The 21667-nt window shown below is 53.1% G+C and overlaps 1 protein-coding gene across 5 annotated transcripts in view; it reads left to right on the forward strand.

Annotated features, from left to right (window-relative positions):
- Nucleotides 1–16337, forward strand: part of slc29a3 (solute carrier family 29 member 3) — a 38101-nt gene extending 21764 nt beyond the window's left edge. For 3 of the 5 annotated variants that reach the window (XM_046368460.1, XM_046368463.1, XM_046368461.1), the window contains 4 exons: nt 6808–6970; nt 9961–10180; nt 12286–12344; nt 16092–16335. In XM_046368460.1, coding sequence (XP_046224416.1) covers nt 6808–6970; nt 9961–10180; nt 12286–12344; nt 16092–16320 — 671 coding nt within the window. In that variant the 3' untranslated portion in view covers nt 16321–16335. Of the gene's footprint in view, nt 1–6807; nt 6975–9960; nt 10181–12285; nt 12345–16091 lie in introns of those variants that run through there. The other 2 variants (XM_046368458.1, XM_046368459.1) reach the window with 2 other exon arrangements.
- Nucleotides 16338–21667: the final 5330 nt, after the last annotated feature.

Consider the following 21667-nt stretch of genomic DNA (forward strand, 5'->3'; position numbering starts at 1 on the left):
CTCTCCCACCCCTCTCTCCCCCACCCCTCTCTCCCCACCTCTCTCTCCCCCACCCCTCTCTCCCCACCCCTCTCTCCCCCACCCCTCTCTCCCCACCTCTCTCTCCCCCCTCCCCTCTCTCCCCCACCCCTCTCTCCCCCACCCCTCTCTCCCCCCACCTCTCTCTCCCCCACCCCTCTCTCACCCACCCCTCTCTCCTCACCCCTCTCTCCCCCATCTCTCTCTCCCCACCCCTATCTCTCCCTCCCCCATCTCTCCCTCCCCACCCCTCTCTCCCCCATCTCTCTCTCCCCACCCCTCTCTCCCCATCTCTCTCTCCCCACCCCTCTCTCCCCATCTCTCTCTCCCCACCCCTCTCTCCCCCACCCCTCTCTCCCCCACCTCTCTCTCCCCCACCTCTCTCTCCCCCACCCCTCTCTCCCCCACCCCCCCTCTCTCCCCACCCCTCTCTCCCCACCCCTATCTCTCCCTCCCCCATCTCTCTCCCCACCCCTCTCTCCCCCCATCTCTCTCTCCCCTCTCTCCCCCATCCCTCTCCCCCATCTCTCTCTCCCCATCTCTCTCTCCTCAATCTCTCTCCCCCATCTCTCTCTCCCCCATCTCTCTCTCCCCCCATCTCTCTCCTCACCCCTCTCTCCCCACCCCTCTCTCCCCCATCTCTCTCCCCCACCCCTCTCTCCCCCATCTCTCTCTCCCCCACCCCTCTCTCCCCACCCCTCTCTCCCCCATCTCTCTCTCCCCACCCCTCTCTCCCCCACCCCCTCTCTCCCCACCCCTCTCTCCCCACCCCCTCTCCCCACCCCCTCTCGTCCATCCCTCTCTCCCCACCCTCTCTCCCCCATCCCTCTCTCCCCACCTCTCTCCCCCACCCCTCTCTCCCCCATCTCTCTCTCCCCATCCCTCTCTCCCCCATCTCTCTCTCCCCACCCCTCTCTCCCCATTCCTCTCCCCATCTCCCCACCCCTCCCTCTCTCCCCATTCATCTCCCCATTCATCTCCCCATCCCTCTCTCCCCCATCCCTCTCTCCCCCCACCCTCTCTCCCCCACCCCTCTCTCCCCACCTCTCTCTCCCCCACCTCTCTCTCCCCCACCCCTCTCTCCCCACCTCTCTCTCCCCCACCCCTCTCTCCCCCACCCCTCTCTCCCCCACCCCTCTCTCCCCCACCTCTCTCTCTCTCCCCACCCCTCTCTCCCCCACCCCTCTCTCCCCCACCCCTCTCTCTCTCACCCCTCTCTCCCCCCATCTCTCTCTCCCCACCCCTCTCTCTCCCCACCCCTATCTCTCCCTCCCCATCTCTCCCTCCCCACCCCTCTCTCCCCCATCTCTCTCTCCCCACCCCTCTCTCCCCCATCTCTCTCTCCCCACCCCTCTCTCCCCCTCCCCCTCTCTCCCCCATCTCTCCCTCCCCACCCCTCTCTCCCCCCATCTCTCTCTCCCCACCCCTCTCTCTCCCCACCCCTCTCTCTCCCCCATCTCTCTCTCCCCCATCTCTCTCTCCCCATCCCTCTCTCCCCACCCCTCTCTCCCCCACCTCTCTCTCCTCACCCCTCTCTCTCCCCACCCCTCTCTCCCCCCACCTCTCTCTCCTCACCCCTCTCTCTCCCCACCCCTCTCTCCCCCATCGCTCTCTCTCCCACCCCTCTCTCCCACCCCTCTCTCCCCCATCTCTCTCTCCCCTCTCTCCCCCATCCCTCTCCCCCATCTCTCTCCCCATCTCTCTCTCCTCACCCCTCTCTCCCCATCTCTCTCCCCACCCCTCTCTCCCCCATCCCTCTCGTCCATCCCTCTCCCATCCTCTCTCTCCCCACCCCTCTCTCCCCCACCCCTCTCCCCCCACCCCTCTCTCCCCCACCTCTCTCTCCCCCACCCCTCTCTCCCCCCACCTCTCTCTCCCCCACCCCTCTCTCCCCCACCCCTCTCTCCCCCATCTCTCTCCCCACCCCTCTCTCCCCACCCCTATCTCTCCCTCCCCCATCTCTCCCTCCCCACCCCTCTCTCCCCCATCTCTCTCTCCCCTCTCTCCCCCATCCCTCTCCCCCATCTCTCTCTCCCCCATCTCTCTCTCCTCTCCCCCTCTCTCCCCATCTCTCTCCCCCATCTCTCTCCCCCATCTCTCTCTCCCCCCATCTCTCTCTCCTCACCCCTCTCTCTCTCCCCACCCCTCTCTCCCCACCTCTCTCTCTCCCCACCTCTCTCTCACCCACCCCTCTCTCCCCCACCCCTCTCTCCCCACTCTCTCTCCCCCCACCCCTCTCTCCCCACCCCTCTCTCCCCCACCTCTCTCTCACCCACCCCTCTCACCCACCCCTCTCTCCTCACCCCTCTCTCCCCCCATCTCTCTCTCCCCACCCCTATCTCTCCCTCTCCCCCATCTCTCCCTCCCCACCCCTCTCCCCCATCTCTCTCTCCCCACCCCTCTCTCCCCCATCTCTCTCTCCCCACCCCTCTCTCCCCCATCTCTCTCTCCCCACCCCTCTCTCCCCCCCTCTCTCCCCCACCTCTCTCTCCCCCACCTCTCTCTCCCCCCACCCCTCTCCCCCACCCCTCTCTCCCCCACCCCTCTCTCCTCACCCCTCTCTCCCCCATCTCTCTCTCCCCACCCCTCTCTCCCCACCCCTATCTCTCCCTCCCCCATCTCTCCCTCCCCACCCCTCTCTCCCCCATCTCTCTCTCCCCTCTCTCCCCATCCCTCTCCCCATCTCTCTCTCCCCCATCTCTCTCTCCTCACCCCTCTCTCCCCCATCTCTCTCCCCCACCCCTCTCTCCCCCATCTCTCTCTCCCCCATCTCTCTCCTCACCCCTCTCCCCCATCTCTCTCCCCCACCCCTCTCTCCCCCATCTCTCTCTCCCCCACCCCTCTCTCCCCACCCCTCTCTCCCCCATCTCTCTCTCCCCACCCCTCTCTCCCCCACCCCCTCTCCCCCACCCCTCTCTCCCCACCCCTCTCTCCCCGCCCCTCTCTCCCCCATCCCTCTCCTGTCCATCCCTCTCTCCCCCACTCTCTCCCCCATCCCTCTCTCCCCACCCCTCTCTCCCCCCACCCCCTCTCTCCCCATCTCTCTCTCCCCATCCCTCTCTCCCCCATCTCTCTCTCCCCACCCCTCTCTCCCCATTCCTCTCCCCATCTCCCCACCCCTCCCTCTCTCCCCATTCATCTCCCCATCCCTCTCTCCCCATCCCTCTCTCCCCCACCCCTCTCTCCCCCACCCCTCTCTCCCCACCTCTCTCTCCCCCACCTCTCTCTCCCCACCCCTCTCTCCCCACCTCTCTCTCCCCCCCACCCCTCTCTCCCCCACCCCTCTCTCCCCCACCCCTCTCTCCCCCACCTCTCTCTCCCCCACCCCTCTCTCCCCACCCCTCTCTCCCCCACCCCTCTCTCCTCACCCCTCTCTCCCCCATCTCTCTCTCCCCACCCCTCTCTCCCCACCCCTATCTCTCCCTCCCCCATCTCTCCCTCCCACCCCTCTCTCTCCCCATCTCTCTCTCCCCACCCCTCTCTCCCCCATCTCTCTCTCCCCACCCCTCTCTCCCCCCACCCCTCTCTCCCCCATCTCTCCCTCCCCCCACCCCTCTCTCCCCCATCTCTCTCTCCCCACCCCTCTCTCTCCCCACCCCTCTCTCTCCCCCATCTCTCTCTCCCCCATCTCTCTCTCCCCCATCTCTCTCTCCCCATCCCTCTCTCCCCCCACCTCTCTCTCCTCACATCTCTCTCCTCATTTCCCCACCCCTCTCTCCCCCATAACATCTCTCTCTCCCCTCTCTCCATCCCTCTCCCCCATCTCTCTCTCCCCCACACAGTCTCTCCCCCACCCCTCTCTCCCCCATCCCTCTCGTCCATCCCTTTGCCTCCTCCCCACCCCTCCTCCCCCATCTCTCCCCCACCCTCTCTCCCCCACCTCTCTCTCCCCCACCCCTCTCCCCCCACCCCTCTCTCCCCCACCCCTCTCTCCCCCACCCCTCTCTCCCCCATCTCTCTCTCCCCACCCTCTCTCCCACCCCTATCTCTCCCTCCCCCATCTCTCCCTCCCCACCCCTCTCTCCCCCATCTCTCTCTCCCCTCTCTCCCCCATCCCTCTCCCCCATCTCTCTCTCCCCCATCTCTCTCTCCTCACCCCTCTCTCCCCCATCTCTCTCCCCCATCTCTCCCCCCATCTCTCTCTCCCCCATCTCTCTCTCCTCACCCCTCTCTCTCTCCTCCTCCCCTCTCTCCCCCATCTCTCTCCCCCACCCCTCTCTCCCCCACCCTCTCTCCCCACCCCTCTCTCCCCTCTCTCTCCCCATCTCTCTCCCCCACCCCTCTCTCCCCCACCCCTCTCTCCCCATCTCTCTCTCCCCCACCCCTCTCTCCCCACCCCTCTCTCCCCCATCCCTCTCTCCCCACCTCTCTCTCCCCACCCCTCTCTCCCCACCCCTCTCTCCCCCACCCCTCTCCCCCCCACCCCTCTCTCTCCCACCCTCTCTCCCCACCCCTCTCTCCCCCTCGTCCATCCCTCTCTCCCCCCCCTCTCTCCCCCATCCCTCTCTCCCCACCCCTCTCCCCCCACCCCTCTCTCCCCCATCTCTCTCCCCCCCCCTCTCTCCCCATTCCTCTCCCCATCTCCCCACCCCCTCCCTCTCCCCCATTCATCTCCCCATCCCTCTCCCCCCCACCCCTCTCCCCCCACCCCCTCTCCCCCCCCCTCTCCCCCACCCCTCTCTCCCCACCTCTCTCCCCCACCCCTCTCTCCCCCACCCCCTCTCTCCCCCACCCCTCTCTCCCCCACCCCTCTCTCCCCCACCCTCTCTCTCCCCTCTCTCCCCACCCCTCTCTCCCACCCCTCTCTCCCCCATCTCTCTCTCCCCACCCCTCTCTCCCCCATCTCTCTCTCCCCACCCCTATCTCCCCCATCTCTCTCTCCCATCTCTCTCTCCCCAATCTCTCTCTCCCCACCCCTCTCTCCCCCACCCCCTCTCTCCCCCACCCCCTCTCTCCCCCATCTCTCCCTCCCCACCCCTCTCTCCCCTCTCTCTCCCCACCCCTCTCTCCCCCATCCCTCTCCCCCATCTCTCTCTCCCCATCCCTCTCCCCACCCCTCTCCCCCACCTCTCTCTCCTCACCCCTCTCTCCCCCACCCCTCTCTCTCCCCACCCCTCTCTCCCACCCCCTCTCCCCATCTCTCTCTCTCCCCATCCCTCTCCCATCCCTCTCTCCCCACCCCTCTCTCCCCCATCCCTCTCTCCCCCACCCCCTCTCTCCCCCACCCCTCTCTCCCCCATCTCTCTCTCCCCACCCCTCTCTCCCCATTCCTCTCCCCATCTCCCACCCCTCCCTCTCTCCCCATTCATCTCCCCATCCCTCTCTCCCCCACCCCTCTCTCTCCCCACCCCTCTCTCCCCCACCCCTCTCTCCCCACCTCTCTCTCCCCCCACCCCTCTCTCCCCACCTCTCTCTCCCCCACCCTCTCTCCCCACCTCTCTCTCCCCCACCCCTCTCTCCCCCACCCCTCTCTCCCCACCTCTCTCCCCCCACCCCTCTCTCCCCCACCCCTCTCTCCCCACCCCTCTCTCCCCACCCCTCTCTCCTCACCCCTCTCTCCTCACCCCTCTCTCCCCCATCTCTCTCTCCCCCACCCCTATCTCTCCCTCCCCCATCTCTCCCTCCCCACCCCTCTCCCCACCCCTCTCTCCCCCATCTCTCTCTCCCCACCCCTCTCTCCCCCATCTCTCTCCCCCACCCCTCTCTCCCCCACCCCTCTCTCCCCCATCTCTCCCTCCCCACCCCTCTCTCCCCCATCCCTCTCTCCCCATCTCTCTCCCCCACCCCCTCTCTCCCCCATCTCTCTCTCCCCACCTCTCTCTCCCCCACCCCTCTCTCCCCCACCCCTCTCTCCCCCACCCCTCTCTCCCACCTCTCTCTCCCCACCCCTCTCTCCCCACCTCTCTCTCCCCCACCTCTCTCTCCCCCACCCCTCTCTCCCCCACCCCTCTCTCCCCCACCCCTCTCTCCCCCACCCCTCTCTCCCCCACCCCCTCTCTCTCACCCCTCTCCCCCCATCTCTCTCTCCCCACCCCTATCTCTCCCTCCCCCATCTCTCCCTCCCCCATCTCTCCCCCCCCACCCCTCTCTCCCCACCCTCTCTCCCCATCTCTCTCTCCCCACCCCTCTCTCCCCATCTCTCTCTCCCCCCCCCTCTCTCCCCCACCCCTCTCTCCCCCATCTCTCCCCCCCCCCCTCTCTCCCCCATCTCTCCCTCCCCACCCCTCTCTCCCCCATCTCTCCCTCCCCACCCCTCTCTCCCCATCTCTCTCCCCCCCCCCTCTCCCCCCATCTCTCTCTCCCCCACCCCTCTCTCCCCATCTCTCTCTCCCCCACCTCTCTCTCTCCCCTCCCTCTCTCCCCCCACCTCTCTCCTCACCCCTCTCTCCCCCATCGCTCTCTCCCCCCCCTCTCTCCCCCATCCTCTCTCCCCACCCCTCTCTCCCACCCCTCTCTCCCCATCCCTCTCTCCCACCCCTCTCTCCCCATCTCTCTCTCCCCCCACCCCTCTCTCCCCATCTCTCTCTCCCCCACCCTCTCTCCCCCACCCCTCTCTTCCCCCACCTCTCTCCCCCATCTCTCTCTCCCCCCTCTCTCTCCCCACCCCTCTCTCCCCCCTCTCTCTCCCCCACCCCTCTCTCTCCCCACCCCTCTCTCCCCCACCCCTCTCTCCCCACCCCCTCTCCCCCACCCCTCTCTCCCCACCCCTCTCTCCTCACCCCTCTCTCCTCCCCCCTCTCTCCTCACCCCTCTCTCCCCCATCCCTCTCTCCCCATCCCTCTCTCCCAGGCCAGGCTATGGGTGGTACTATCAGTGCAGTAGCCTCCATAGTGGACTTGGCAGCAGCTAAAGATGTGACTGACAGCGCTCTAGCTTACTTCCTGACAGCTGATGTCTTCATCCTCTTCTGTATCCTCATGTACCTGCTGCTGCCTAAGCTGGATTACTCACGGTAGACACACACACACACACACACACACACACACACACACAGCAATAACACTCTCACCATATCAATCAAATGTATTTATAAAGCCCTTTGTACATCAGCTGATATCTCAAAGTGCTGTACAGAAACCCAGCCTAAAACCCCAAACAGCAAACAATGCAGGTGTAGAAGTACGGTGGCTAGGAAAAACTCCCTAGAAAGGCCAGAACCTAGGAAGAAACCTAGAGAGGAACCAGGCTATGAAGGGTGGAGATTAATAGAGAACATGGCCAAGATGTTAAAATGTTTATAGATGACCAGCAGGGTCAGATAATAATAATCACAGTAGTTGTCGAGGGTGCAACCGGTCAGCACCTCAGGAGTAAATGTCAGTTGGCTTTTCATAGCCGAGCATTCAGAGATAGAGACAGCAGGTGGACTGGGGACAGAGGGTGGACTGGGGACAGAGGGTGGACTGGGGACAGAGGGTGGACTGGGGACAGAGGGTGGACTGGGGACAGAGGGTGGACTGGGGACAGCGGGTGGACTGGGAGCAGCGGGTGGACTGGGGACAGCAGGTGGACTGGGAGCAGCAGGTGGACTGGGGACAGCAGGTGGGCTGGGGACAGCAGGTGGACTGGGGACAGAGGGTGGACTGGGGACAGCAGGTGGACTGGGGTGGACTGGGGACAGCAGGTGGACTGGGGACAGCGGGTGGACTGGGGACAGCAGGTGGACTGGGGTGGACTGGGGACAGCAGGTGGATTGGGGTGGACTGGGGACAGCAGGTGGACTGGGGTGGACTGGGGACAGCCGGTGGACTGGGGACAGCGGGTGGACTGGGAGCAGCAGGTGGACTGGGGACAGCGGGTGGACTGGGGTGGACTGGGGACAGCGGGTGGACTGGGGTGGACTGGGGACAGCGGGTGGACTGGGAGCAGCAGGTGGACTGGGGTGGACTGGGAGCAGCAGGTGGACTGGGGTGGACTGGGGACAGCAGGTGGACTGGGGTGGACTGGGGACAGCAGGTGGACTGAGGTGGACTGGGAGCAGCAGGTGGACTGGGGTGGACTGGGAGCAGCAGGTGGACTGGGGACAGCGGGTGGACTGGGGACAGAGGGTGGACTGGGGACAGCGGGTGGACTGGGGACAGCGGGTGGACTGGGGACAGAGGGTGGACTGGGGACAGAGGGTGGACTGGGGACAGAGGGTGGACTGGGGACAGAGGGTGGACTGGGGACAGAGGTGGACTGGGGACAGAGGGTGGACTGGGGACAGAGGGTGGACTGGGGACAGCAGGGTGGACTGGGGACAGTAGGTGGACTGGGGACAGCAAGTGGACTGGGGACAGCAGGTGGACTGGGGACAGCAGGTGGACTGGGGTGGACTGGGGACAGCGGGTGGACTGGGGACAGCGGGTGGACTGGGGACAGCGGGTGGACTAATATAGACTTTACAACAATGTGCATGCACATGTGTCAAAGAGGCTGAGGGAGATGTGGGGAGGGAAGATGCGGAACTGTAGTGCCTCTGAGTTTTGTTCTGTTGTGGTAAGGCAAACCACAGTTAAATGAAACTAGTCTCCTCTCCCGAAACCAAGGAAACGGGCTTTATTGATACTGAGAATAAAATAAACGCTTCCCAGTTTCTGTTTGGTAACCTTTTGATATGAGCCTTTGTCCAAAAAAAACTTCTTACAGGTGGCTCCTTTGAACTTTGGTGTGTTCTCAGGTCATCGGTGTGTTCTCAGGTCATCGGTGTGTTGTCGGGTCATCGGTGTGTTGTCAGGTCATCGGTGTGTTGTCAGGTCATCGGTGTGTTGTCAGGTCATCGGTGTGTTCTCAGGTCATCGGTGTGTTCTCAGGTCATCGGTGTGTTGTCGGGTCATCGGTGTGATGTCAGGTCATTGGTGTGTTGTCAGTTCATCGGGTGTGATAAACCAGCAGGAGCTCTTAGATCATGAGGTGCAATATTACAGAGAACAAACAGCTGTTGATTTTGAACAGTAAACAATGTTTCCTGGGAAAAACAATTCCAGAAGTAAACCAGGAAGTGTTTTGAACAAAAGCTTGTTGGACATTAGTTTACTATTCAGCATTAACTTCTGTTTGTTCTAATACATTACAAGTGTTCAAGGTCAATGACTTCTTACTAAATGACTTAATTACATAGAGAGACAACATGTTATAGACCTTTTATACATAGCCTCAGTTAAAATATTCAGTTAATTTTTTTTAGTTACCATTTTTTAGTTACCTTAGTTACCATTTTTTGTTACCTTAGTTACCTTTTTTTGTTACCTTAGTTACCATTTTTTTGTTACCTTAGTTACCATTTTTTTGTTACCTTTTTTTAGTTACCATTTTTTGTTACCATTTTTTAGTTACCTTAGTTACCATTTTTTTGTTACCTTTTTTAGTTACCTTAGTTACCATTTTTTTGTTACCATTTTTTTAGTTACCTTAGTTACCATTTTTTTGTTACCTTAGTTACCATTTTTTTGTTACCATTTTTTTGTTACCTTGGTTACCATTTTTTTGTTACCTTAGTTACCATTTTTTTGTTACCGTTTTTTTAGTTACCTTAGTTACCATTTTTTTGTTACCTTAGTTACCATTTTTTTGTTACCTTAGTTACCATTTTTTTTTGTTACCTCTCATATCACTCTGGAAGTAAGTTGCCCTTTAGGCACAGATCTAAGATCAGCTCACCTTGCTGAAATTCTAACATTAACCATTTAAGCATTTAGGCAATCATGAAACTGATCTGGAATCAGTTCTGACAAGTGATAAAACATATAACTTACAGGTGTTACCGACGTTATTGCATAGATGATACATGATTTAAATGTTGTGTACCCCGTGGATGTCGATTTAAGGCAGCCCCTCCGCACCTCTCTGATTCAGAGGGGTTTGGGTTAAATGCTGAAGACACATTTCAGTTGTACAACTGACTAGGTATCCCCCCCCCTCCCCCTTTTCCCTTTCCCTACTGAAACCGTTTCCCTTCCTCAGGCACTACATGCTGGCAGCAGAGTACAACAAGTCAGGGTCTATACCAGAGCCCCGCGGTGAGGCGGACGGCCTGGAGGGGGCACCAGCGAGCACGGTCTCCTCCGTGTCCATCCCTCCTCTGAAACCCATCCTTCAGCAGACATGGCTCCTGGGTCTCTGTGTCTTCTACGTCTTCTTCATCTCTATAATGGTGTTCCCTGCAGTCTCTTCTGGGATCCAGGTAGAAGGACTAAATTACAGTTCTGAGGGGGGTGAACAGGGCTGCTAGTCTACAATGCAAACTGTATTCTAAGACAATAGTCAACTTGGGGACAATTAAGTTATTTTCTTGTATTTTATGTTATATTATCTTGTCTTTTCTTCAGTCTGTTAACCAGGACAGCATGTTGTCTTCTCAGTCTGTTAACCGGGACAGCATGTTGTCTTCTCTTCTCAGTCTGTTAACTTGTTAGGAAGTGGTTCCGCTGTCGGGATCAAATCAGCGGAAATTTCAAGAGCGCCACGTATAGTTTTTGATAAAAATCAAACTTTCATTAAAAACACATGCAAGGTACTGAATTAAAGCTACACTCGTTGTGAATCTAGCCACCGAGTCAGATTTGTAAAATGCTTTTCGGTGAAAGCATGAGAAGCTATTATCTGATAGCATGCACCCCCAAAGTACTGGGACGTCATCTAAAACGACAGATTTTGCGGTAGCCGGCGCTACCCAAAACGCAGAAATAAAATATAAAACATTCATTACCTTTGACGAGCTTCTTTCTTGGCACTCCTAGATGTCCCATAAACATCACAATGGGGTCTTTTTCCCGATTAAATCCATCATTGTATAGCCAAAATGTCGTTTTCTGATCCAGGAATATTCCCTTTTACAAGACGCAACGTCACTTTTTAAAATGACAAAAGTTGCCTATAAACTTTTACAAAACACTTCAAACTACTTTTCTAATCCAACTTTAGGTATTAATAAACGTTAATAATCTATACAATTCATCACGGGGTGATCTGTATTCGATAGCAGCTAGTCTTGAAATCAGCGGCCATCTTTTCCATTTTAATAACATCCTGTTGAGAGACTAAAACAGGAAAGGGCAAAACGTCATACAACCAAGGATTAAGTCTGCTAGAAATGCCAGCACTGGCGACATCGTGTGGAAACCGTAGGCGTTTACAGGACATCTTCATTTATTTGCAGTCGCCTTAAACAATACATTGACTGGCGGATTAATATATTTTTTGTGTTTTTGGAGAACAGTTTTTCGAGGGATTTTTACTCCTAAACACGTTGTGTTATAGCCACAGACACGACACAGTCACACCAGTTTTAGAGACTTCAGAGTGTTTTCTATACACACATACTTATCATTTGCATATACTATATTCCTGGCATGAGTAGCTGGTCTTTGAAATGTTGCGCGATTTTTAACAAAAAGCTGCGAAAATTCTCATGATCCTTAAGAGTTAACCGGGACAGCATGTTGTCTTCTCTTCTCAGTCTGTTAACCGGGACAGCATGTTGTCTTCTCTTCTCAGTCTGTTAACTGGGACAGCATGTTGTCTTCTCTTCTCAGTCTGTTAACCAGGACAGCATGTTGTCTTCTCTTCTCAGTCTGTTAACTGGGACAGCATGTTGTCTTCTCTTCTCAGTCTGTTAACTGGGACAGCATGTTCTCTTCTCTTCTCAGTCTGTTAACTGGGACAGCATGTTGTCTTCTCTTCTCAGTCTGTTAACCAGGACAGCATGTTGTCTTCTCTTCTCAGTCTGTTAACCAGGACAGCATGTTGTCTTCTCAGTCTGTTAACCAGGACAGCATGTTGTCTTCTCTTCTCAGTCTGTTAACCAGGACAGCATGTTGTCTTCTCAGTCTATTAACCAGGACAGCATGTTGTCTTCTCAGTCTGTTAACCAGGACAGCATGTTGTCTTCTCTTCTCAGTCTGTTAACCAGGGACAGCATGTTGTCTTCTCTTCTCAGTCTGTTAACCGGGACAGCATGTTGTCTTCTCTTCTCAGTCTGTTAACCAGGACAGCATGTTGTCTTCTCAGTCTGTTAACCAGGACAGCATGTTGTCTTCTCTTCTCAGTCTGTTAACCAGGACAGCATGTTGTCTTCTCAGTCTATTAACCAGGACAGCATGTTGTCTTCTCTGTCTGTTAACCAGGACAGCATGTTGTCTTCTCTTCTCAGTCTGTTAACCAGGACAGCATGTTGTCTTCTCTGTCTGTTAACCAGGACAGCATGTTGTCTTCTCCGTCTGTTAACCAGGACAGCATGTTGTCTTCTCAGTCTGTTAACCAGGACAGCATGTTGTCTTCTCTTCTCAGTCTGTTAACCAGAAGAGTGGCAGCCCCTGGACAACAACATACTTCACCCCCATCACCAGGTGAGAATCAGACTGATTCGGCTCTTTATCTCGTCAGTAGTGTCTAAATCAAATCAAATTGTATTTGTCACATGCTCTGAATACAACAAGTGTAGACCTTACTGTAGAATGCTGACTTACAAGCCCTTAACCAACTATGCAGTTTTAAGCAAAATAAGAGGTTAAGAAAATATTTACTAAATAAACTAAAGATTTTTTTTTTTTTTTTTTTTTTTTAAAAAAATATCACAATAACGAGGCTATATACAGGGTGTTACGGTACAGAGTCAATGTGGAGGCTATATTACAGAGTCAATGTGTTATACAGGGTGTTACAGAGTCAATGTGGAGGCTATATACAGGGTGTTACGGTACAGAGTCAATGTGGAGGCTATATACAGGGTGTTACGGTACAGAGTCAATGTGGAGGCTAGACTATATACAGGGTGTTACGGTACAGAGTCAATGTGGAGGCTATATACAGGGTGTTACGGTACAGAGTCAATGTGGAGGCTATATACAAAGAAAATAAACAATGAATAGCAGCCACATTAAGAAAAGGAGGGAGTCGATGTGAATAGTCCGGGTGGCCATTATTATCTGTTCAGCAGTCATATGGCTTGGGGGTAGAAGCTGTTTAGAAGCCTTTTGGACCTAGACTTGGTGCTCCAGTACCGCTTGCCGTGCGGTAGCAGAGAGAACAGTCTATGACTGGGGTTGCAGGAGTCTATGACAATTTTTAAGGCCTTCCTCAGACACTGCCTGGGACAGAGATCATGGATGGCAGGAAGCTTGGCCCCGGTGATGTACTGGGCCGTACACACTACTCCCTGTAGTGCCTTGTGGTCTGATGCCGACCAGTTGCCATATCAGGCGGTGATGCAGCCGGTCAGGATGCTCTCGATGGTGCAGCTGTTGAACTTTTTGTGGATCTGAGGACCCATGCTAAATCTTTTCAGTCTCCTGAGGGGGAAGAGGCGTTGTCGTGCCCTCTTCATGGCTGTCTTGGTGTGCTTGGACCATGATAGTTTGATGATGTGGACACCAAGGAACTTGAAGCTCTCGACCTGCTCCACTACAGCCCTGTCGATGAGAATAGGGGTGTCTTGATCACGTTCAGGGAGAGGTTGTTGTCCTTGCACCACACAGCCTGGTCTCTGACCTACTCCCTATAGGCTGTCTCATCGTTGTTGGCGATCAGGCCTACCACTGTGTCTTTGGAAAATGAACGATGGTGTTAGTCATGCTTGATCACACAGTCCTGGGTGAACAGGGAGTAAAGGAGGGGACTAAGCACGCACCCCTGAGGGGCCCCGGTGTTGGGGATCATGTGGCGGATGTGTTGCTACCTACCCTTATGACCTGGGGGCGGCACGTCAGGAAGTCCAGGATCCAGTTGCAGAGGGAGGTGTTCAGTCCCAGGGTCCTCAGCTTATTGATGAGCTTTGAGAGCACTATGGTGTTGAACGCTGAGCTGTAGTCAATGAATAGTATTCTCACATAGGTGTTCCTTTTGTCCAGGTGGGAAAGGGCATAGAGATTGCATCATCTGTGGATCTGTTGGGGCGATATGCAAATTGGAGTGGGTCCAGGGTTTCTGGGATGATGGTGTTGATGTGAGCCATGACCAGCCTTTCAAAGCACTTCATGGCTACAGACATGAGTGCTACCGGTCGGTAGTCATTTAGGCAGGTTACCTTAGTCCCTGTGCCCAAGAACACTATGGTGGTCTGCTTGAAGCATGTTGGTATTACAGACTCAGTCAGGGACAGGTTGAAAATGTCAGTAAAGACACTTGGCAGTTGGTCAGCGCATGCTCTGAGTACACGTCCTGGTAATCCTGGTAATCCGTCTGACCCTGCGGCCTTGTGAATGTTGACATGTTTAAAGGTCTTACTCACATATGGAGAGTGTGATCACACAGTCGTCATGCATGCTTCAGTGTTACTTGCCTTGAAGCGCACATAGAAGTAATTTAGCTCATTATCGTAGGCTCGTATCACTGGGAAGCTCATGACTGGACTTTCCTTTGTAGTCTGTAATAGTTTGCAAGCCTTGCCACATCTGACGAGCATCAGAGCGGTGTAGTACGATTCAATCTTAGCCCTGTATTGACGCTTTGCCTGTTTGATGGTTCGCCGGAGGGCATTGTGGGATTTCTCATAAGCATCCAGGTTAGTGTCCCATTCCTTGAAGTGGCAGCTCTACCCTTTATCTCAGTGTGACTGTTGCCTGTCGTCCATGGCTTCTGGTTGTGGTATGTACGTACAGTCACTGTGAGGACGACGTCATCAATGCACTTATTGATAAAGCCCGGTGACTGATGTGGTGTACTCCTCAATGCCATTGGATGAATCCCAGAACATATTCCAGTCTGTGATAGCAAAACAGTCCTGTAGTTTAGCATCTGCTTCATCTGACCACTTCTATATCGAGCGAGTCACTGGTACTTCCTGCTTTAGTTTTTGCTAGTAAGCAGGAATCAGGAGGATATAATTATGGTCAGATTTGCCAAATGGAGGGCGAGAAGAGAGTTTTGTATGCGTCTCTGTGTGTGGAGTAAAGGTGGTCTAGAGTTTTGTTCCACATGTGACATGCTGAGAGAAATGAGGTAAACAGATTAAGTTTTCCAGCATTAAAGTCCCCTGTCACTAAGAGCTGGATGACAATTTTCTTGTTTGCTTATGGCCTTCTACAGCTGGTTGAATGCGGTCTTAGTGTATCTATGCTTCCTGTATGTATACTTGATATGTCATGAATACAGGGCTTGTATTCAGAAAACGTTACAGAGGGCTGATCTAGGATCAGTTTTGGCTTTTTGGATCATAATGAAATGGATTACATGGACAAGGGGAACCTGATCCTAGATCACCTGCTCTGAGACTCTTCATGACCTGATCCTAGATCAGCTACTATGAGACTCTTTATGACCTGATCCTAGATCACCACTCCTACTGAGACTCTGTATGACCTGATCATAGATCACCACTCCTACTGAGACTATGACCTGATCCTAGATCACCTACTATGAGACTCTTTATGACCTGATCCTAGATCACCACTCCTACTGAGACTCTGTATGACCTGATCATAGATCACCACACCTACTGAGACTCTTTATGACCTGATCCTAGATCACAACTCCTACTGAGACTCTTTATGACCTGATCCTAGATCACCTACTCTGAGACTCTTTATGACCTGATCCTAGATCACCTACTATGAGACTCATTATGACCTGATCCTAGATCACCACTCCTACTGAGACTCTTTATGACCTGATCCTAGATCACCACTCCTGAGACTATGACCTGATCCTAGATCACCTACTCTGAGACTCTTTATGACCTGATCCTAGATCACAACTCCTACTGAGACTCTTTATGACCTGATCCTAGATCACCACTCCTACAGAGACGCTTTATGACCTGATCCTAGATCACCTACTATGAGACTCTTTATGACCTGATCCTAGATCACCACTCCTACTGAGACTCTTTATGACCTGATCCTAGATCACCACTCCTGAGACTATGACCTGATCCTAGATCACCACTCCTACAGAGACGCTTTATGACCTGATCCTAGATCACCTACTATGAGACTCTTTATGACCTGATCCTAGATCACCTACTATGAGACTCTTTATGACCTGATCCTATATCACCTACTATGAGACTCATTATGACCTGATCCTAGATCACCACCACTGAGACTCTTTATGAATATGGACCATGGGGGATAATGTAGTCATTATCTTCTCTCCAGCTTCTTCCTCTACAACGTGGCTGACTTCTGTGGTCGTCAGGCCACGGCCTGGCTGCAGGTCCCAGGCCCCACCAGTAGAGTCCTCCCCGCCCTGGTCCTCTCCCGGACAGTCCTGGTGCCTCTCCTCATGTTCTGCAACTACCAGGTAAAGAAAATGAGAGAACGTCCACAACTCTTATCCTCTAGTGGTAATAAGGAAAAGGGTGCTTGGGGGAGCACAGTCCATTAGCCAGTCTGTCTGTGCTGTCATGCCAACTCCTTGTCACTCATTGGCTAGACACATGACCAGGCAGTCGATCACATCAAATATATCTATATTTTTTAATTAAAAGACCAGCACTCAGTTGAATATAAGCTTTGTTAAAAAAAAAACAATTTAAAAAATGTGTTTAAAATAAATAAATAAAAATATTCTTATTGCAACACGTCTTAGTAGTCTTTTTAGTAACACCTTCTATGTAGTACATGTGTATAATTCTTTATAATGCCCCATAATACACTTAGTGGGGAGAACAAGTATTTGACACACTGTCGATTTTGCAGGTTTTCCTACGTACAAAGCATGTAGAGGTCTGTAATTTTATCATAGGTACACTTCAACTGTGAGAGACGGAATCTAAAACAAAAATCCAGAAAATCACATTGTATGATTTTTAAGTAATTAATTAGCATTTTATTGCATGACATAAGTATTTGATACATCAGAAAAGCAGAACTTAATATTTGGTACAGAAACCTTTGTTTCTTTACCTGTTATGACATTGACTATTAGCTTATTGTTTTCCCCCTGTAACTACCCAAGAGGGCTAGCGTTTTGGGGGAGTCCCAAATGGCACCCTATTCCCTGTATATAGGGCACTACTTTTGACCGGGACCTATAGGGCACTAGTGCACTACTTTTGACCGGGACCTATAGGGCACTAGTGCACTACTGTTGACCGGGGCCTATAGGGCACTAGTGCACTACTGTTGACCGGGGCCTATAGGGCACTAGTGCACTACTTTTGACCGGGGCCTATAGGGCACAAGTGCACTACTTTTGACCGGGGCCTATAGGGCACAAGTGCACTACTGTTGACCGGGACCTATAGGGCACTAGTGCACTACTTTTGACCGGGACCTATAGGGCACTAGTGCACTACTTTTGACCGGGGCCTATAGGGCACTAGTGCACTACTTTTGACCGGGGCCTATAGGGCACTAGTGCACTACTTTTGACCGGGGCCTATAGGGCACTAGTGCACTACTTTTGACCGGGACCTATAGGGCACTACTTTTGACCGGGACCTATAGGGCACTACTTTTGACCGGGGCCTATAGGGCACTAGTGCACTACTTTTGACCGGGGCCTATAGGGCACTAGTGCACTACTTTTGACCGGGACCTATAGGGCACTAGTGCACTACTTTTGACCGGGACCTATAGGGCACTAGTGCACTACTTTTGACCGGGACCTATAGGGCACTAGTGCACTACTTTTGACCGGGACCTATAGGGCACTAGTGCACTACTTTTGACCGGGACCTATAGGGCACTAGTGCACTACTTTTGAAACTTGTCTTTTAATTTTTTTAAATGTCCTTGGTAACCTAGTGCCTAGAGACCACCTTCACTAGTCCTCTTCAGCACCTCTTCCCTGTCTTCTTCATCTGTCTCCTGGGCATCCGGGACCTGGGCACCTTGCCCATGCACTACTTTGGTGCCACGGGACCTGGCAGGGCACTGGTCATGCACTTCCTTTGGGACTGGCTGGGGATCCTTCTCTGGGCATAGTACACTTCTTCTGAAGAGGAGACGGGAGGAAGAGGAGACCTAGGAGGGCACAAATCCAGTGACACTAACTTTCTCCATGCAGACCGACATTTGTCCATAAACGTCAAATTGCAAGGTTAAGTTTAAGGCACTGAATGGTTAAAGCATTACTTTAAAAAAAATAAAGTACTGGGAACTCATGACCTCTGTGTCGAAACTCAGGGCACCGCCATCCCAGTGCACTACTTTGGACCGGGTTCCACCTATCACCGGTTCACTGGTTTTGCACTACTTTGACCGGGATCTTAGGGCACCTGGTGGACTACTTTTAGACCGTTGGACTAGTAACCGGGGTTGCACTAGTGCACTACTTTCATTCTGACCCTGAACAAGGCAGTTAACCTACTGTTCCCAGGGCACTGAAAATGCACTACTTTCCTGGTTAAATAAAAAATAAAAACTTCTGGGCCTATAGGGCACTAGTGCACTACTTTTGACCACCTAGATAAAGCACTAGTGCACTACTTTTGACCGAAATAGGGCATTTGACCGGGACCTATAGGGCACTAGTGCACTACTTTTGACCGGGACCTATAGGGCACTAGTGCACTACTTTTGACCGACCACTCACTACTTTTGGGGACCTATTAGGGCACTAGTTTTGCACTAGTTTTAAATGGTTGCAGTAAGTCATTTAGGGCACTAGTGCACTACATTTTTGATAAGGTGGAGACCTAAGATGGGTTGTTTTCACTAGTGCACTACTTTTGACCGGGTTGCCTATAGGGCACTAGTGCACTACTTTTGACTTATGGCTGGGCCGGCCTATAACACACTAGTGTTTATGTACACTTATGTTTTGATGGGCCAAACCCTTTAAAGGGCACTAGTGACTCATTTTAGACCTTGGGACCTATAGGGCACAGATAGATGACACTGCTACTTGACCGGGGCCTGCTAGGGCAGAGATAGAAGGCTGGCACTACTTTTGACAGCTGGCTGGCCTACTATGGCACTAGTGACTGACTACTTACTGCATGAAAACCTAGATGACTGGCTGGCTGCTACTGCATGAAAACACTAGTGGCTGGCTACTTTTGAAAACAGCTAGATGACTGACTGGCTGCTATAGGGCAGCTAGTGACTGGCTGGCTGCTACTGCATGAAAACAGCTGGCTGGCTGCTACTGCATGACAGCTAGATGGCTGGCCTATAGGAAAACAGCTAGATGACTGGCTGGCTGCTTTCATTTAGATTTGTCTTATAGAAACTTGTCTTTTAATTTTTTGCATCAAAACAGCTAAATGTCCTTGTGTAACCTGGCTCTAGCTGGAGGAGGGCATGAAAACAGCAGAGACCACCTTCACACGGTCCTCTTCAGCCACAGCTAGATGGCTGGCTTCCCTGTCTTCTTCATCTGTCTCCAGCTGGGCATCACCAAAACAGCTAGATGGCTGGCTGCACCTTGCCCATGATCTGGCTGGATGAAAACAGCTAGATGGTGGTGCTACACAGCTAGGACCTGGCTGCTAGCATGAAAACAGCTAGATGGCGTGGTCATGAGCTTGGCTTCCTGACGTTGGGACTGGCTGATGGCTGGCTCGGAAAACAGCTTCTGGCTGTGTTGATAGTACACTTCATCTGAAGAGGAGATGGGAGCTGCTACTGCATCAAAACAGCTAGATGGGGCTGGCTGCTACTGCAGAAAACAGAGACGGGAGGCTAGGAGGAGACTGGCTGGCTGGAGGAGGAGACTGGGAGGAGGAGCTAGATGACTGGGAGGCTAGGAGGCTAGATGGCTGGGAGGAGGCAGAAAACAGCTAGATGGCTGGGAGGACTGAGGCTAGATGGCTGGCTGGCTGCTACTGCAGGAGAACAGCTAGAGGGGCTGAGGAGAAAACAGCTAGAGGGCTGGCTGCTACTGCATGAAAACAGCTAGAGGGGCTGGGCTAGGCTAGATGGCTGGGAGGAGGAGCTAGAGACTGGGAGGAGGAGCTAGAGACGGCTGAGGAGGAGGAGAAAGATGGCAAATCCAGACTGACTTCAACAAACTTGGTGGCTCCATGCAGAAAACAGCTAGACATTTGTCCATAAAACAGCTAATTGCAAAGGTTAAGTTTAAAAATTTACTCTGAATGGTTAAAGTTTGGGATTAGGGTTTTAAAAAAGCTAAATGACTGGGATTGAACTCATGACCTAGATGACTCTGGCTGCTACTGCAAAAACTCAGATGACTGGCTACTGCCTGCATCCAGCCATCCCAGTCCACAGCTAGATGGCTGGCTGGCTGCTACTACAGCTAGATGACTGGCTTGTTCCAGCAGACGCCCTACACTCACTGGCTGTTGTTCCTAGATGGCTGGCTGGCTTTGAAAACAGCTAGATGGCTGGCTGCTATCTCCAGCTAGATGGCCTGGACGGAAAACAGCTAGATGACTGGCTGGCTGCTCTGCATCAAAACAGCTGGATCTTGGGCATGACCTGGCTGGACTGGCAGGATGGCTAGCCTGCTACTGTGGTTAGATGGCGTTGGACTGCATGAAAACAGCTAATGGTTGGCTGGCTGCTTCAAAAACAGCTAGATGCTGACAAGGTACAAATGCTGTCATTGACTGCCCCTGAAAAACAGCAGTTGGCTGGCTGGCTGTTCCCAGATGGCTGGCTGGCTGCTATTGAAAATAAGAATTTGTTCTTAAAACAGCTGACTTTCCTGGTTAAATAAAAACAGCTAAAAACTTCTGTCCTCATAGTCCAGCTAGATGGCTGGCTGGGAGGAGCTAGAGGCCTGGCTGATTCCATCAGATAAAGCTAGATGACTGGCTGACTGCTACTGCATGAAAATGTAGATGGATTTTATTTGAAATGATTTGACTAAAGGCATCAAAACACAGTTGGTTGGCTGCTTCATGAAAACAGCTAGATGACTGGCTGGCTGCTATTATAAAACAAGATCATCTGGCTGCTACATTTGGCTGGCTGTTTTGATAGTTTCTGCTACTGCAATAAATGGCTTGCAGTAAAACATTTTGATGGCTGGTTGGCTTCTATCCACCCATCACATGGCTGGTTTGATAAAACAGCTGGAGACTGGCTGGCTGCTAGATGTCCGAACAGCTAGATTGGCTGGCTTTGCATGAAAACAGCTAATGGCTGGCTGGCTGCTACTCATGTTGGCTGGCTGGCTATGCATGAAAACAGCTAGATGGTGGCTGCCAGGCTAGATGGCTGGCTGGCTGCTACTGCAAAAACAGCTAGATGGCTGGCTGGCTGCTACTGGCTGCTAGATGCTGGCTGGCCCTGCATAAAACCTAGATGGTGTTTATGTAAAACATGCATTATGTTTGGCTGATGTTGCCAAACCAGCTTTAAAGCCAGCTAATATATAGATGGATGACTCATTGAAAACAGAAATAGAAGGCTTGGCTGCTACTGCATGAAAACAGATAGATGACTGGCTGGCTACTGCATGAAAACAGCTAGATGGCTGGCTGGCTGCTACTGCATGAAAACAGCTAGATGACTGGCTGGCTGCTACTGCATGAAAACAGATAGATGACTGGCTGGCTGCTACTGCATGAAAACAGAGATGAAGGCTGGCTGCTACTGCATGAAAACAGAGATAGAAGGCTGGCTGCTACTGCATGAAAACAGATAGATGACTGGCTGCTACTGCATGAAAACAGAGATAAGGCTGGCTGCTACTGCATGAAAACAGAGATGAAGGCTGGCTGCTACTGCATGAAAACAGCTAGATGACTGGCTGGCTGCTACTGCATGAAAACAGCTAGATGACTGGCTGGCTGCTACTGCATGAAAACAGCTAG

This window comes from Oncorhynchus gorbuscha, linkage group LG11 (assembly GCF_021184085.1).
Source record: "Oncorhynchus gorbuscha isolate QuinsamMale2020 ecotype Even-year linkage group LG11, OgorEven_v1.0, whole genome shotgun sequence".
Taxonomy (NCBI): Eukaryota; Metazoa; Chordata; class Actinopteri; order Salmoniformes; family Salmonidae; genus Oncorhynchus; species Oncorhynchus gorbuscha.